This window comes from Pavona decussata, unplaced genomic scaffold, assembly GCF_977016875.1.
Source record: "Pavona decussata unplaced genomic scaffold, jaPavDecu1.1 SCAFFOLD_336, whole genome shotgun sequence".
NCBI lineage: Eukaryota > Metazoa > Cnidaria > Anthozoa > Scleractinia > Agariciidae > Pavona > Pavona decussata.
The window spans coordinates 400,780-418,818 of record NW_028145724.1 but is presented as its reverse complement, the minus strand read 5'-3'; the positions used below and the strand labels follow the sequence as shown (position 1 = coordinate 418,818).

The window sequence follows — 18,039 nt, the reverse complement described above, 5'->3', positions numbered from 1 at the left end:
TACACATTTCTGTTGGTTTAACTCCCAGGGTGTCCTCATGAAGTAGTTTCTTAATGTCGTCTTCAATGCTCACTGTTCCGACTTCCACGGACTGTATTCTGGAACTGTTCAACTGTCCTAAAACGTACCAACCAAAGTAGTTACGTTTGGCAATCGGCTCCCCTGCCTCCCCAACCAAGGTATGCATGTCGACAAACGCATCGGCGAAATCTGTACCAATTAGAAGATCTATTGTTCCACCACATAGATGCAGCTTGTCCACCACTGATTTGAGATGAGGGAAGTGTTCAATAGCTTCCTTGGAGATCGGCACTACAAGGTCTCTTAATAGTGAATACTTCAAAAGTTTTCCTGATATTCTCTTCTGAAGTAGAGGCAACTGTAATCTCGATAATTTCTGATGCTTCAGACTTCTTCTCTCTACCTGCGAGATCCATAGTAGGATGGGTAGCTGTCCCATTTATTCCCAGTCGTTGAGCTGCATTCTTAGATAGCAGACTTGTATTTGAACCAGAATCTACCATGGCAAGGATTTCGATAAGGGTTCCACCTGAGCCCATAACCTTAACCTTTTGAACAGGACACAAACCAGTGATGAACTTGAAATCTTTTTTGTGGTCAGCGGTACAGCTCGTGTTGCCTTCTACAGGAACATCTTGCTTACGGAAAGGTGCTATGTTCGGGTTTAAATTCGAAGTTATTGTTTCGTTATGAAGAAAACGATGGTGGTTTCGTCTGCATTTATCACATGTCGTACCGTCTGGCTTCTTACAGTCGTTCGTGTGATGTTGTCTGAGACATTTTCGGCATCTCCTGCCTTGTTTGACTATGTCCCATCTCTGACTTACAGTTGAACTTTAATACAATGGGCAGGCAGCTAACAGGTGCTTCGACGTACAGCCAAGTGGACACACTTCGTCATCCGAGATTCCTATATTGTTAGCAGCGTGGTTGTCTGTCCTTCTAGATTTTGTTCCTCGGAGGGTACGTTGTTTATCCTCAGCGTTGTCTGTTTCTCGTTTGCCTCTGGAGCGCAGGGTAGCTTCTTGATGTAGCCAGGTTATAAGGTTTGACACGTTTTCTTCCTTCCCCGCTCTTTGCATCTCTCTTCCGAAATTTGTGTTGTCTCTTGGATTAAGCTTAGATAACAACTGTGACATGAAGAATGGAGCCTCTGATGCTTCTGACACGGAGCAACCGTTGTTTTCCATATCATTTACATATACGGAAATCGTTGTTGCGTAACGCGCAAGTTACTTAGTGTCTCTTTAAACTTGTTTGAGATTGTTAATTTCGGCTAACAGTTCGTCCATGAGTTTTCGCTTGTTTGCGAATTCATTTTCAAGAATTTCCCAGGCTTGGTTAATGTCCTTACAGGTCTTGACTTGATCTGTCCAGAAGAAAACTTTGGGAATCGCTTTGCGGAACCTTTGAAGTTGCTCATCTTTGTCTTGTGCATATTTTGACATACAGTGTCTAAACTCCCTTTTCCAGGTTGTATACGTTCTTTGGCTTCCGTCCCAGTTCGGAACTGTCAATCGCTCTTGGCTGCTGGGTTTCGATCCTAAAACTGTGGCCATTTTCTCAACTGCAGAGGTCATCGTTTTAAGGTTTCTGTGTCGTCAGGAACTTTCGGAAGACTATTTCCGCTTTGATATGCGGCTTGTTTTAACGCGATTTGGAGGAAATCTGCCTTAAGTCTTTCCCCGAGTTTTTGGTTTCTTAACACCAATTCGTCTTCTGATGAAGCGCCTTCTTCAATTAATTTGTCTAAAATAGTCTCTTGCTGCTTCTTGACAAATCTTTACTTTGATTCCACTAAATTAAACACTGTTTCAGGTCTTTAAAGTCCTGGTTTTACCGAGAAGATTGTTTCGAATTCTTCCATTAATTGGTAAAAAATTCCAACGGCATTGTTCATTTTCCCCGTGAGGGTTTTGGCATCAATGTTTGGTGGCATTGCGAAGTGAATTTGAATAATTAAGTTGCTGTGCTTTTACCGAAGGTGTAAATTGAAATATGGCTTTATGGTAGTCAAGAGATTAAACTGAATCCGAGATCGGTCGGTCGCTTGGTTTGCTTTCGGTTGGTCTTGGAGAAAGGTCCCTTTGTTTCACGAAGCTGTCCTGAGGGATCTTGAAGTCGATTGTGTAACCTTCGATTCGTAAAATTTTTGACTGATTCACGCTTTCGTTGCGAAGCGTTACTTGATGTGAAGGCTACTGAGCGTCATTGATATGTGGATAGCGTTTTATTCTTGCACTAGTTGCATCTATTTAACAGCAATAGTGTGTCGATATTTATCTTGCTAATTAGCACGTGCCAATGTCCTGCGTGGCATTCGCCAATGAAGCTGCGCGTAATTTATGTGTGTGTGCTCTCTTTCTCGCTCGGCGAACCTTCAACGCTTCATCAATGTCTTGCGAGTAGTTTACATTAAAACGATGACGTTACATGGTGTCAAGAGTAGGATCGACCGACGGCTTTTCTTCACTCACTGCCGGCGCTACACAGTCTGGAAATAAACGATTCCAACGTCGCCGAAAAATGGGCCGAATGGAAGGAAATGTGGGAACACTACAGCGTTGCTTCTAAAGTCAACAAGGAAGAAGGAGACGTCCAAGTAGCTGCACGTCTAACTGCGATTGGAACGGAAGCAAGGAAAGTATTCAAAACTTGGAATCTAATGGCTACCCAAAAGAAGGATATCAAAGGTGTCTTAGAGCGATTCGAGAACTATTGTAATCCTAAAAAGAATATTTCATTCCAGCGCTATCGCTTCAACTCGCGTCAACAAGAGTCTGCCGAGTCATTTGACCGTTATGTGACTGCTCTTTGTCAGATCGCAGATAAGTGTGCCTTTGATGTTATTACACCCGATAACATCCTTAGAGACAGGATTATATTTGGCATCACTGACACTAAAGTCAGAGAAAGGCTTTTGCGTGAACCCGAACTCAGTCTCACAAAGACGCTGGATTTTTGTTGCGCATCAAAGATCTCTCAACCACAGATTAAGGAGGTGAGCGAGCTGAACGCACCCAACATTCATCTAATCAAGGACAACGGGAAGTCTGCCGAAGAGAAGTCTTCTGATAAACTGCCTCCCCTAAATCAACTTCGCTACCCTTGCAGATTTTGCGGGAGAAAACACGAGAATAAGTGCGAGGATTGCCCTGCGTGGGGCAAAAAGTGCATAAAGTGCGGAAGAGAGAACCACTTTGCTAAGAAATGCCCTACTTCTTCTGCCTCAAAGAGAGTGTCACTGGTCGAGGAGGGCGATGAGCTCCCAGTTTTTCAAGTGTTCAAGGTGTCAGCCCAGAGTTGTGACTCGAACCTGGTGACGCTGAAGGTCTCAAGTAGAAACTTCATACGGTTTGAGATTGATACCGGAGCGCGTTGTAACGTCTTAGCTGTGCACATTTACAAGAAGGCAACCGGTGATTTTGACCTCAAGCAGGTTAACCCAGCAAAGTCGTCCATTGTATCGTATGATGGTGGAAATATTCCGGTGTCAGGAACCGTGAAGATCCAAGTTTGGAAAAGATCATTCACATGTCTGTTGCTGTGTCGTCTCGTGGAAAGCAAACGCTGTCGTCCCATTTTGGGCAAATCGGCCTGTGAAGAAATGGGTGTGGTTGAAATTAAGGATTCTGATGCTATTCGTCAGCCTAATACTAGTGGCGGTCAAGTTTTTTCTGTCCAGGACGTGATGTCTAGCTCCAGGCTACCTTCCAAGGAGCAGGTTATGGAGATGTTTCCCGATGTTTTCGACGAAGGCCTTGGTCGGCTCGAGGGCGAGTACCACATCCGACTTAGCGATTCAGCAAGGCCAATTCAACACGCTCCCCGTCGAGGTCAAGTCACGCTTTGCGATAAGATCAAAGAGAGCCTTGAAGAACTACACAGCTCCGGAGTCATTAAACCAGTCACAATGCCAACGCCCTGGATCTCATCCATGTTAGCCGTTCCAAAGAAGAATGGTAAAATTAGAATATGCCTGGACCCAAAGGATCTGAACAAGGCAATTCTTCGGGAGAACTACCCTATGCCTACCATAGAGGAAATTGCTACTCGCCTTCATGGCGCTAAAGTATTCTCCCTCCTCAATGCAAAGAATGGTTTTTGGCACGTCAATTTAGACGATGAGTCTTCTTACCTGACTACTTTTCACACACACCTTTTGGGCGCTATCGCTGGTGTAGGATGCCTTTTGGAATAAGTTCTGCCCCCGAAGTCTTCCAACGGCACATGCACGAACTGATTGAGGGACTTAGCGGTACTGAGGTTGTGACAGATGATTTCATAGTTGCTGGTTTTGGGGACACGCTTGAGGAAGCTATTCGTGATCACAACAAGACCCTTGTTGCTTTTCTTCAACGATGTTCTGAACGTGGCGTCAAGCTTGCTGTGGAAAAACTTCAACTGTGTTTGGAAGAAGTCCCTCTGATAGGCCACTACGCTACAAAGTCTGGTCTGAAAATTCATCCTGAGAAAGTGAAAGCTATTCTTGAGATGCCACGCCCCACTGACGTGAAGAGTTTACTGCGTTTCAATGGAACTGTTCAGTACTTGGCTAAATTCCTGCCCCACCTTTCTGATATGGCCCACCCGCTTCGTCAGCTGGCCTGTAAGAATGCTGAATGGGTTTGGTCTGAAACCCAGCAGAAAGCATGCAGTGATATCAAGACTGCCATCACCCAAGCCCCGGTTTTGCGTCATTATAGCCTGCAAGATGTGGTTTCTCTCCAGTGTGACGCCTCTGTGACTGGGCTGGGGAGCCGCTTTGCTTCAGCTTCAGCAGCCAGTGAGTTTCGCATCCAGAGCCCTTACCCAAACCGAGACCAGGTACGCACAAATTGAGAAGGAGCTCCTGGCTATTGTGTTTGCGCGCGAGAAGTTCGACAAGTATATCTTTGGGCGTGATGTTGTGCATATGGAAACTGATCACAAGCCTCTAGAAGAAATCTTCAAGAAGAGTCTCTGTGACGCACCGGCAAGACTCCAGCGCATGCTATTACGACTTCAGTGCTACAATCTCGAAGTCAGGTACAAGAGAGGTCCCCTTATGTACATCGCGGATACGCTAAGCCGTGCGTATCTCAAGGATACGTTGCCTTCAGAGGAGATGAAGTCTCTGGAACTCGTAGACCATATTGAGAACTTGCGGGTCTCTCCGTCTCGGCTGGCGCAAAGTGAGGAAGAATCAACCCGTGATCCAGTTTGTATTGATCTTCGACGAGTCATTTTACAAGGCTGGCCCAGTGACATTTCCGAGTGCGAACCTGTTTTGCGCCCTTTCTTCCAGTTTCTTAGTGAGCTGATCGTTCAAGGAAAACTGGTCTTCCGCGAATCTCGTCTGTTTGTTGCCAGTTCACTCCGAAAGGAGTTTATGTCTCTGGCTCACTTGAGTCACATTGGCCTTGGGGGCTGCCTTCGCCGTCTTCGCAAGTGTATGTTCTGGCCCGGAATGAGCGCTCAAATGAAAGATTTCGTTGGCCAGTGTGATATCTGCCTTACGCACCATGACTCGCAAGTAAGAGAACCGTTACTTCAGCACGAAGTCCCACCTCGTCCTTGGACCAGGCATGCTGCGGATATCTGTTTCCACTCTGGTCGAGTACTGTTGGTGGCCGTCGACTATTTTAGCAACTTTATAGAGGTTGATCCCCTCTCTCTTTTGAAACCTCTAAGTCCGTGATCAGAAGTCTGATGGCTATATTTAGCCGTTTTGGAGTGTCGGATACCTTGGTTATGGACAATGGGCCTTGTTTTGTTCGTCTGAGTTCGCCAAATTTGCAGACAAGTGGAACTTTGAGCACGTTACTCCGAGTCCCCGTTATCCTAAAAGAAATGGCAAGGCCAAGAACACCGTACGCACCGTTGAACGCCTCCTAACGAAATGCTGTGCAGCTGGTGTCAGCGAATTTCAAGCACTCTGTGATTGGCGGAACACCCCGAGTGAGGGCATGGATTCGAGTCCCGCCCAGCGTCTTTTGGGTCGCAGCTCTAAGACTTTGTTGCTGACTCCCGGAACTCTTCTGACCCCTTGATTTAGCCTCGCCAATGAGGCTTATCAACTGCGTGCCCGGAAAGAGCGACAGTGCTGGTACTACAACTGTGGAAAGCACCCCCTTTTACCTGTAAAGCCTGGCGAGACTGTCTGCGTTTGTTCACCTGCTGGAACCTGGAAACCAGTTGAATGTCTCAGGGAAGTTGCCCCAAGATCATCCGATGTTCTAATCGATGGAGCGGTCCGCCGTCGAAATCGCAAAGTCATATGGCGCACTGGGGAACCACTGAATGCGCAAGCTTTTGAAGAACCAGTTGCTGAATGTGAACGGGTTGCTGTCACACCGCCGGCTACTGCCCTTCCTGCCCCTTTTGCAGAGCCAACGCCTTCTCCTGTTGCTGAATCGTCAACGCCATGTCAAGTAACTGAGTCCACGGCGACATCTTCTGAAGCTGAGGATGTTGTCCTGCCGAATAGGAGATCAACAAGACAGAGAAGACCTCCTGAACGTTTTAAGGATTTTGTTATGTCATAACTGACTCATATATAAGGACCAGTGAGGACTTTGTTTACTTTCGAGGACTCTAATTCTTCTGGCGGAGAATTATTAATGACTTTATGACTTTTTTTGTTTTTTTTTTTCTTGTTTTTTTGTTTTGTTTTGTCTGTTGTTGTTGTTTTTTTGTCAAGGGAAGATGTGTCGATATTTATCTTGTTAATTAGCACGTGCCCTTGTCCTGTGTGGGATTCGCCAACTTGTATATATTAAGCTGCGCGTAATTTATGTGTGTGTGCTCTCTTTCTTGCTTGGCGAACCTTCAACGCTTCAACAATGTCTTGCGAGTAGTTTACATTAAAACGACAATGTACAAATAGTAAAACTGAAAGGAAAAGAACAATATTGTTTGAAAAACTAAACTTGTCATAAAGAACTAGCAAACGAGCGCTGGAAATGCATGACTTACAATTTTGTAGGCTTATCCACACTCTTGACACATCATGGCTTTAGGCGGACGCGCTTGGTTGAGCGGCGCGCGATTGTTTAAATAGTTGAGCCTTATTTGCATAACATAGGTTTGAGAACTTTCGTGGGTTTTCTTTTGCGCCAAAAACTAATGAGCAAGTCTTACACTAAGTGCGATTTAGTGCTATTTTGTAATGCTACGGTAAACCATTCTGCAGAACACTACGCTGTTTCCGCATCGCCAATCTATTTCATGTTGCGCTGTACCATTTACGATTACAATGTGCTTTTTTAAATATTGGGAACTAATCCATTCTCCTTTTGTCTGTTCTACATTACAAATGAAGGGTAAGCTATTCGCTATTTGACTCGATTATTTAACTACAGTATTTCATGTTCTGTTCGATATAAGTTGTTGGTCCATTTTTGTTTTAGCTAGACTGTTTTGCCGGTTTGACACTTTTCTATTCCAGTCAAGAAAGATGAACAGTTTGTACTTTCCTTGTGTCACTCTTAAATAGTCTGTGCTATTTTGTAATGCTACGGTAAACCATTCTACATAACGCTGTGCTGTTTCACGCATCGCTAAGCTATTTCATGTTGTGCTGTACCATTGGCAATTAAAATGTGCTGTTTGAATATTAAGAACTAGTCCATTCTCGTTTTGTCTGTTCTACATTACAAATGAAGGGAAAGCTATTCGCTATTTGACTCGACTGCTTAACTTTTGGAATACTGGAATAGTAAAGTGTCAAACGAAACGGTCTAGCCAAAACACAAATGGACTAGCAACTCATATCGAAGAAGAACATGAAATACTTAAGTAGCCCAGTCATTACTCCTCATTAGTAATGTAGAACAGACAAAACGAGAAACATCACATTGTAATCGTGAATGGTACAGCATAACATGAAATAGATTAGAGATGCGTGAAACAGCGTAGCGTAATGTAGAATGGTCTACCATAGCATTACAAAATAGCGCAGACAATTAAAGAGTGACACAGGCAAAGTTCAAACTGTTCGTCTTTCTTTACTGGAATTTAAAACTGTAAAACGAAACGGTCTAGCCAAAACACAAATGGACTAGCAACTCATATCGAAGTCCAACATGAAATAGTTAAATAGTCGAGTCAAACAGCGAATAGCTTACCCTTCATTTGTAATGTAGAACAGACTAAACGAGAATGGACTAGTTCCCAATGTTCAAACAGCTTGTTGTCATCGCGAATGGTACAGAACAACATGAAATAGATTGGCGATGCGTAAAACAACGTAGCGTAATGTAGAAAGCTTTACCGTAGCATTAGAAAATAGCACAGACGATGAAAGAGTGACACAGACAAAGTACAATCTGTTCATCTCTCTTTACAGGAATTGAAAACTGTAAAACAAAACAGTCTTGCCAAAAGGCAAAAGGACTAGCAACTCATATCGAAGCAGAACATGAAATAGTTAAATAGTCGAGTCAAACAGCGAACAGCTTACCCTTCATTTGTAATGTAGAACAGACAAAACGAGAATGGACTAGTTCCCAATATTCAAACAGCACAGGTACAGCATAACATGAAATGGATTAGCGATGCGTGAAATGGCGTAGCGTAATGTAGAATGGTTTACCGTAGCAATAAAAAATAGCACAGACAATTAAAGAGTGTAAGGGGGCATTCTGGTTACATTTTAGGGGAAATTCACTTCCATATAAAATAATGCATAAAAAATTTACAATTGGGAGAAAATAGTCAAAACTTGGCACATGCATTAACCAATGACTAATAAATAAGACAACATGGTCAATAGACACCAGAATCTTTAATGAAGTTAATTATTAACTAATGAATTCCGGAGAAATTTTTTTACTTGTTCTAGCTTCCCCTTGAAATTCTTGTGTTCTAAAAGAGCAATAGAGCTGTAACTTGATATAAATCACTTACACAACACACTCTACAAATTAATTGAGCCTTTTGGGATTTTGCCAACTATAGTTACCATGGCAACCATTTGTCGACAGAGAATATTTATCAGCCTGTAATTTCTGTTGTATGTGGAATTTTCAAAAAAGGCTCGATTAGTCTGTTAACCATAATATCTATTATAACTGTGCAAAATATGGTGACAATTTGTTGAAATGCTCTTGAGATATTTAAGGGGCAAGCAAGAAAACAACAAAATTTCCATAATTTGAGAAACGCAAGTTAAAAATGAACAATATAGATAGATGCTACTTGGAGCCTCTTGACTTACATAAAGTCACAAATTTACATTGATACACTACTCACATCTATCCTTACTGTCTCTACTACTTCCTTTTTTTCTTTTGGGGTTCTCTGATAGGAGCAATGTCATTAAAACCGCCTGCTTCATATGTCGTTCCTTCTCTCCTGACTCTGAGTTCTTCTTCTTTTGCTTTTGCTTGTCTCCTTGCAAGCCTATATTTCTTGTGCTTTTCTTGCTCTCTTGCCACAGCCTGTTTTACTCTTCCTGAGTCTCTTCTTTCACTAGCTCTGTTGGTATGCTGTCCCACAACAAGCCCTGCTTCCCTCATAACATCGTGTTTCTTAGTTGCACCGCAACTAAAATGAAGGGCAGCAGCATTTGCCGCCATTACTATTCTCTTTGGTCCATGCCCCTTGTGCTTTGGACACCTATTCCAAAGAAGAGAATTGATAGATTCATTGGCACTGTTTGTGTAGCCTGGCAAACACCTTTGCAACAATGCTGGCTCACTTAATCTTTCATAAATCTTTAGCAATGGCTCTTTGAAGACTGCATCCAGATGATGAGGCTTGTCTTTGCAGGGTAAGCCTTTCTTAAATTTGCACCAAGAATTGTTTGGGCAAAACTGATGCCTCTCCTTATCTTCTATCTTGAGAGAATGATACAGTCCAGCTTTGATGGCTGTCTGCATATCTTTGACAGCTTGGTCTTTCTGTGCTGCTGTGAGAGCTCCTGTTTTCACATTGTTGCGTATGGGTTTGCCATAATTTGTTTTAAGTTTTCCAATGGCAACCTTAGTCAGTCTACCATTACTCCCTTTGACATCTGCCATCTTTGTAGCATTCCTTTGATATTCATATAAGGCCTTGCCCAGTCTTTTCTGGACATGACCTATGCAGTCCAGCTTGAAGACGCGTTTGCAGTCAGCTGTTCCTTGCAGGTGCTCGTCCTCCCACTTGATATAATCAGGCGACTCTTTCCAAGAGATATATTTCTTGTCAGTATGTTCAAGTACTTCATACTCATTGCAGGTATTACAGGCACCATAAATATTCCACACAGCACTATAGGACTTAGAGTCACCATCAGTGATCATAAAGTTATAGCGCAAATTATAATCGATGCTGCGTCCCCACAATCTCTTTGCGCATTCCATCTCCATGCTAGGACTGGAGCCTTTATAGGAGCCATCACACTCATGCTCTGCAAACCACTCATCAAATGTCTCTTTATCTAATCTAGCTTGCATTTGAGAGCATTGATTGCATGTTTTGGAAATGACTTCCAAATCTATAACCTTTCCTGTTGCTGCTGATATTACGAAGCCAACACAATGATTAGCAGTAAAACCCCTCTTCGACCAAGTGCTATCAAAGGTGACAGGGATATCAACAAGAGAACTGTTATCATTTCTTGAGGTTCCTTCATCTATTGCAACTTGTTTTGCTTCATTCGCATTGGTTTTAAGCTGCTCCTTGGTGACTTTGTCGTGTGCAGCATGAAGAATTCCCCATGGTTATACCAAGTGTCTATGGAAATGCTGGATTTCACATAGCTTAGCCACCCCTTCTCTACCAATTCCCATCTCAAAGGCAGCATAAACTACTCGTCTATTGATATCTTTACCCTGGATGGTTCTCGGGGTCTTTTGATCACCATCATGCTCTCCTGTAGCCATAAATTCCTCCATGCCACACTCATCACACTTTGCAAACAAAGAACTGCTGATACCAAATCTCTTAATGCTTCTCTCAATGAGCTTAACATTGCCTAAAATAAAATAGTTATCTGTAAGACACTATAGTATAGTCACAGACAAACACTGTGTGCTCGAAAATAAAGAAAAATTAAAAATATTATAAAAAATTACAAATATTATAAAACACACCTGAAGCACATGGTCCACGCAAGTGAATCCTACGAACAAACTTCAACAAACTGTCCATAGAAACAAGCCGATAGCCTTTTACTTCTTCCTCAAATTCATAACTCTCCGAATCAGATGATTCCTGTTCTTGGACACCTAGTTTCCGCGAAGAAGCTGGAGTTTTGGGTGGAGGAATTCTTTCACTTACAACATCCTCTTCCCCCACAAATGTGACAGCAACAGTTTCAGTCTGATCACGCGTTTTTGCTTTCAAAACATTTTGTTTTTGAACTCCCCTGAAGCCTTTCTTCTTACTTGACTTATTCTTCTGAATAGTCGACTGTTTTGAATCACATTTAGGCATTATAACAATGATATTTTGGGTGTATACGAGATATAAACAATGGCGACGTGAAGCGATTTTATGAAGCAACACGAGTAAGCTCTTTGAGCTGAGTAGCCAGGCTCTAATCGGAAAATTTAGACCCAGGGACGTGGATCTAGGACTACTGGATCCCACGGACTCAATTTCAGCCGATTTTTTGTTTTTCCATTGTAAATGTCGCTGAAATTCTGATTGGTTTCGCTTTCGTTGCCATGGTAACGGAAACGCAAAACAAAAGAGACCTTTCTTTATGTGTATTTTTTTTTATAAAAGCGTCCTTTGTTGGGTAAAAGAGTATTAAATCCTAAAAATAGATAGACTTAAGTGACCTTTAGGGCCATAACACTTTTTTTTTGGCATTTCTTTTGGGAATTTTTGGAATTTTTGACCAGAATGCCCCCTTTTAAAAGAGTGACATAGGGAAAGTACAAACTGTTCATCCTTCTTTACTGGAACAGAAAAGTGTAAAACGAAATGGTCTAGCCAAAACTCAAACGACTAGCAACTCATATCGAAGCAAAACATGAAATAGTTAAATAGTCGCGTAAAATAGCGAATAGCTTACCTTTATTTGTAACTTAGAGTTTAAACAGCACATTGTAATCGCGAATGGTACAGCACAACCTGAAATGGTTTAGCGATGTGTGAAACAGCGTAGCGTAATTTAGATTGATTTACAGTAGCATTACAAAATAGCACAGACAATTAAAGAGTGACATAGGGAAAGTACAAACTGTTCATCTTTCTTTACTGGAATAGAAAAGTGTAAAACGAAATGGTCTAGCCAAAACACAAATGGACTAACATCTCATATCGAAGCAGAACATGAAAAAGTTAAATGGTGGAGTAAAATAGCGAATAGCTTACCCTTTAATTGTAATGTAGAACAGACAAACCGAGAATGGACTAGTTCCTAATGTTTAAACAGCACATTGTAATCACGAATGTTACAGCAAAACATGCAATAGTTTAAGGTTACCCGATACCTTCAGAGGTGTCTCGCGTTTAAGCGATGTAGCGCGTCCAGTTTAAACTGGATACCTAAACTATATCAAATTAAAGCTTATAGAGCTGGCTATCAAACCATACCAAGAATTTTGAAATAAAACGAATTGTCGAATTTTTCACGACCTCTAATTGCGAGCATCCGAATCACCTTTTTAAAGCTACAAGTCAAAGTGAATTTTGTTTGTTTCTAATTTAACTTGCTCCTCAGTTTCCGGACCCAAAGCGCCAAAAAACGTGTCTGCGTTTTGCCATATTCAATCGCAGTGAAAAGTTATAGAGCATTTTCGAAATAAGATGAAAAAAAATGTGGAGTAATCGTACAAAAATCGCTCTCGGAGAAAAAATATTTCGATAGAAGAAATTCGCAGACACGTTTTTGTTGTTTATATGTTAAACTAGCTACTGTCCAAATTTAAAGGCAAACGAACAAATTCCTTTTGAGTTTTAGCTCTTTGAAGTTTCTCCTCTAAGTGAAAAGAATTTATTCGAGAAAACAGCGCTAAAAAATTGGGAATTCATTTTATTTCAAAATTCTTGGTTTAGTTGGATAGCCAGTTTTATAAGCTTTAATTTGATATAAGGGTTCAGGTATCTACAGTTTAAACCGGACGCGTTACATCGCTTGGAAGCGAGACACCTTTGAAGACACCTCTGAAGGTACAGGGTAACCTTAAGGTGGCCGAACACAATTTGCGCGCACTTTACAGATTCTGTTAGTGATGCTATAAAGCGCGCGCAAGGGTTGTGGTTCGCAAAAACGGCGGTCGATAAAGTGATCCCTAAATTTCACAAGAAATAGATAATAAAGTTAAGTTTTTATCCTAAATAACTAAGTTTCTCGTTTCTGGACTCTTTTTCTTTTCTTTCCGAGAAAAAAAGGCATTCACGAAGACCTTTTCCATGCTTTTCATCTTTGCTGTGAAACCCAATAAAAGCCACGCATGCGCATTTGACCAAAAATAGTGACTGGTTGTTTTCGTGGAAATGAACTGTTTTCTAAGTAACCGCTCATTAGAATTTCGTGACATTTGGCATGAAAATAGTTCCCTTAAACCGTAACTCGCCTACAAAGAGAAACCTAAATCTAACAGAGGGTATCTTCACAAAACATTGAAATGCAAATCAATATTTACAGGAGATCTCTGTTAAAATTACATGAAAGTACTGCAACTGTGTCAGTGTTTTGTGAGTTTCTCTGGATACAAAAATGGAAAAAATCTAATGCGTACATTTTCTAAAAATAAAGGAAACCTACTATTTATGGACGTTTAATAGTTCATTGCGTTGCCATGGAAACGGTATTTAGCTCAACAAGACGTACGGAAATACATTCCTTCTTAGTTAGTCTTACGGCTGGTTTACACATGCGATTTTTGATGCAATTTTTGTCGCCGCCAAATTGCATCAAGTTTCGAGCATGTTCGAAACTCGCGGCGACAAAGCGCGATAAATCGCACTGAAATCGCAGCCGGTTTACACGCGCGATTCGAAGTTGCAACTTGGCGGCGACAAAAATCGCAGTGGAAATCGCGACAAAAAGTGCATCAAAAATTGCATGTGTAAACTGGCCTTTACACCATACCAATTTTGGGCGTCTAGAAGTACGTAGTTTACAAATAATGTCTTCTAACACCTGTATACTAAAAAACTGTATTCGGCCACCTTAATATCGATGCATGAAACAGCGTAGCATAACAAAATAGCACAGACAATTAAAGAGTGACACAGGCAAAGTAGAAACTGTTCATCTCTCTTTACTGGAATAGAAAAGTGTAAAACGAAACGGTCTAGCCAAAAAACACATGGACTAGAAACCTATATCGAAGCAGAACATGAAATAGTAAAATAGTCGAGGTAAAATAATGAAGACCGGCCAAACACGGCTCCTTTTGGTCCATACAGGAAAAATATGACCTTCAAAGCTAATTTTCTCTTACGAGTACGTCTTGATCTCCCTTTGCTGTACGAAAGAAGGGAGGTGTCTTTGTAGATCTCTTTCAGCAGAGGCTGATTTTCTATAAAATGCCATTTACTCACCTGAATGGTTTCTAGGTTGAGCACAGAATGGCTTTGTTTTGTAGGGCCCACATTCTTTAGCCGAAATTGACTTCTGAGAGAGTTTTATCTTTAATCGTTTCGTCTTTAAAGTCTCGTACCTTTTACACGTTTACTTCTCGTGCCGTTCTGCGCCTGGACGAAATTATAAACACCTCTTGCGCGTCGCCTTTAAAACTTTTTGTAAACGGTCTTGTTGTTTTTGACAAACGTACCAAAAACGGCCACTTTGAATTGAAGCATCTCTACTTGAGATTAGACGACGAGGGCAGGCATTTCTCTGACCAAAGCCGGAGCGCATAATGAACTCCGCAGAACACATTTTCGTTACAGTGTGAATGAGTTTAAAAATCATTTAGCAAAAAAGAAGGCAAAAATCCAACTGATAGTGGTAGACCAGTAAGTTCAGCTGGGAGTGCACCTAACAACGGTGCGGGAGGTCGCGGGTTCAAACCCCGGTCGGACCAACACTCAGGGTCTTTAAATAACTGAGGAGAAAGTGCTGCCTAAAATTTGCAAACGATTAAGGGCCGGGCACCGGGCAAATTGACCGGCTGTGAACACGACTTTGCCCGGCTGCTTTACATCTCAAAGAACTTCTTTTTAATACAAGGAACGATCAAAAACAGTTTTAAGTTACAATCGTGCCCTTTTCTTGATGAGTCTCGAGTGTAAAACATACTTTTTGTGCAATTTCCACTGTATAACACGCGCATGAAATCCCCTCGTTCGTTATGTGTTAAAAACAAGAATTGCCCCATAACACATTGCGAAAAGAACTCTGCTTCATAAACGACCACCTGAAATGTATCAGTGTTGCGAGCACGTGAGCATGGCCGCCCAGAAAAGAACGCGTTCAATAGCGGATTATTTTTCGGCTTCAACCAAAGGGCCTCCAGTAGAGAAAACGCTAAGAGGTGAGTACACTTCTTTGTGATTTAACCTTTTACTTGCCTGTACATAGTGAATGGCTTAATCATCATGTTCAACGAAGCGAAGCGTGATTTCTTTATTCGTCTTATGATTTACGCCAATGAATTAACTTTCGGTGCTTTCACGTTAAAACAGTGCTCCTCCCGTCTAGTCATTGAGATTTTAAAAATAAGTTGTTAAACTTATACTTTTGTAATTCACCTTCTAACGAAAACTCTTCGTCTCTCCAAATGTTTGCCGCACTTCATCTATTTATAGAATAGACCAGACAGTTTCCGACGCCACTGACGGTGATTGTATGGAAATCTGATTTCCAATAATTTTCGTACAACTTCACTCTTGAGGAATTCATGAATTGAAAAAATTAAGGCAATAGGCAAAGGATGCTACAAACAAAATTTGAGGGATGTAGCTGTGCAAAGTCGTGTTTTGAATTTTCATACATTTCTTTTTATTTAAAGGTTAGCGGGAGAAAAACTTACCGACAAATGCTTTTTTTTAATGTAATTGTCTTTCTAGCGCAGCTTCATTTCTTTTTTTATTATTATTGTAAAATCCTTTGCCTAGAGCCTAAAGTTTCCAATTCATGAAATTCTCAAGAGCGACGTTACACGAAAACTATTTGATATCGTATTCCAACACAAGCTTAGTTTTTTTGGCGGCAATTATTTTTTAAGGATGGCGAAAAAAAACACGAAAACGGCAAAAGATAGAACCCGCAATTTGGTGTCACATAGCATTTAAAACTAATCGTAAAATGACCAGTTTGGTAAACTTTGAGACTCACGAAAAACCCCCATCTTTGAGTTATCAAATTATTTTTTAATGTGCCTAAACTGAAAATAAACTTTGTCCTTAGAAACAAACAACCTAGTAATCACTTACACTTGTCTCTGTTCACCCACACAGAAAGCACATCTTCTGAGGTGTCAGCAACTCAGACTTGCATAGAAGCAATACCTCCCGAGAACTTGCCAAATGATGAATTAAGTAATTTTGTGATTGATGGAGCTGCTAGTGACCCTACTGTGCAATCAAATGTTACAGACGTAAATCTCGTGGACACTATTTTGCCTGAAACGTCCTCCCTTCCTCGTTTTCTTGCAAACCAATCTCTGTGCAAACGAGTTGATTCCGAGGTTATTTTGGCAGAAATAGCTAAACTTGAATTAAGTGGACATCTGCACTCGTATTATCAATGTAAAAAGAGAGATTGCACAAAATTGTCCACCGTTAATGAAAAAAGGCAGAAAGCTTTACAAAGAAAATTCCAACATGTTTGGTTAGAAGATCGCTCACTTGCCTTTGATGAAACCACTGGAATTTGGTGGCTGCTGTATTTGGAAAATATGGGCATATTTTGTCTCCTTTGCCGAAAACACAATGTGGACAATCCCTCAAATAAGTCGAAGATTTTTAATGCAGCTCCCTCTGTCCGATTCCGAAAGGAAGCAATTAATGAACACAGCAAAGGCAAACAACATCGAAGTGCTGTTCAAGCAGAAATGGCACAAAGGGTGTCTGTGTTCCACCGGCAGGTAGAAGAAAGAGAGCTAGTCAAGGATGAGGTTCTGTATAATGCGTTTGTTGCACTCTATTGGCTTGCTAAAGAAAGTGTCGCCAACAAGAAATTCTTCTCACTGCTAAATCTCTTTTGTGTTACCGGCCTTAAGAAGATGGAATTCTTTCCATACAAGTCCCAAAGCACAATGGGAGAGATGGCTTTGACCATTGGAAATATTCTTAAGGAATCAATCCTCTGCCAAGTCAGAAAGGCACGAGCATATGGCTTAATGATTGACGAGGTTACAGATATTGCAGTCGTAGAGCAGTTGGTTATGTTTGTACAGTATTGGGACAGCGAGTCAAAAGGAACTGAAACCAAATTCCTGGGTGTGAGAAATCTACTGGAGTCATCTGATTCTGCCGATGCAGCCACCATTACAAAGAATGTTTTGGATGAGCTTACTGAATGTAGAGTGTCAGTCGATCAGCTATTAGGGTTTTGTTCTGACGGGGGATCTGTCATGGTGGGAAAAAGAAACGGAGTGGCAGCTAAACTGAAAGAGCTGAACTGAAGTGTGGTTAGTGTTCACTGCATTTGCCGCAAGGTCTCTCTAGCCTGCTGTGACAGCAATGGAGAAATTGGGTACATCAAAGAAGTGGAAAGGTGGCTTATCCAAACCTGGAAGTTTTTTGATAATTCTCCTAACCGCCTCGCTATCTACTTCAAGTGTCAGCTGTCAGTGAAGCAGCTTCAAGAGCCATCTGTGAAAGCCCAAAAGGCGTGTCAAAAGCGTCTAGCTAAGGCAACACGTACGCGATGGTTATCTCTTTCCAAGGCCATCGAGGGTGTGTTTAATGACTACCTACCCCTAATCCAGACATTTAAGAAACTGGAGAAAACTGATGCTCTTGCTGCAGGTCTTCTTCAAAAGATGCACCATGTGAAATTCTTTGGAGTTGTTGCAATAATGAAGCAAATCTTACCTGTGCTGAATAAACTCAGTTGTGCCTTACAACGCGGTAGTGTCTTTTTCACACGTGGAACCAGTCATCCAAAAAGCAACTGATGACCTTGATCAGATAGCTCAGAAA

At 41.5% G+C, this 18,039-nt stretch overlaps 2 protein-coding genes and 1 long non-coding RNA gene across 3 annotated transcripts in view; 1 reads left to right on the top strand and 2 right to left on the bottom strand.

Moving 5' to 3' along the window:
* The window catches only part of LOC146453347 (uncharacterized), a 123,303-nt gene that overhangs the window by 16,737 nt on the left and 88,527 nt on the right, over positions 1-18,039 (top strand). The window lies entirely within an intron of this gene.
* LOC146453353 (uncharacterized) lies at positions 8,640-10,712 on the bottom strand. The gene has a single exon (XM_085096724.1). The coding sequence runs from the start codon at positions 10,440-10,442 to the stop codon at positions 9,276-9,278; it is 1,167 nt and encodes a 388-aa protein (XP_084952850.1). The 5' UTR covers positions 10,443-10,712; the 3' UTR covers positions 8,640-9,275.
* Positions 10,560-11,825, bottom strand: LOC146453352 (uncharacterized). Its single transcript, XM_085096725.1, has 2 exons — positions 11,082-11,825; positions 10,560-10,963 (listed from the first exon to the last, which is right to left on the bottom strand). The coding sequence occupies exons 1-2, from the start codon at positions 11,422-11,424 to the stop codon at positions 10,710-10,712; spliced, it is 597 nt and encodes a 198-aa protein (XP_084952851.1). The 5' UTR covers positions 11,425-11,825; the 3' UTR covers positions 10,560-10,709.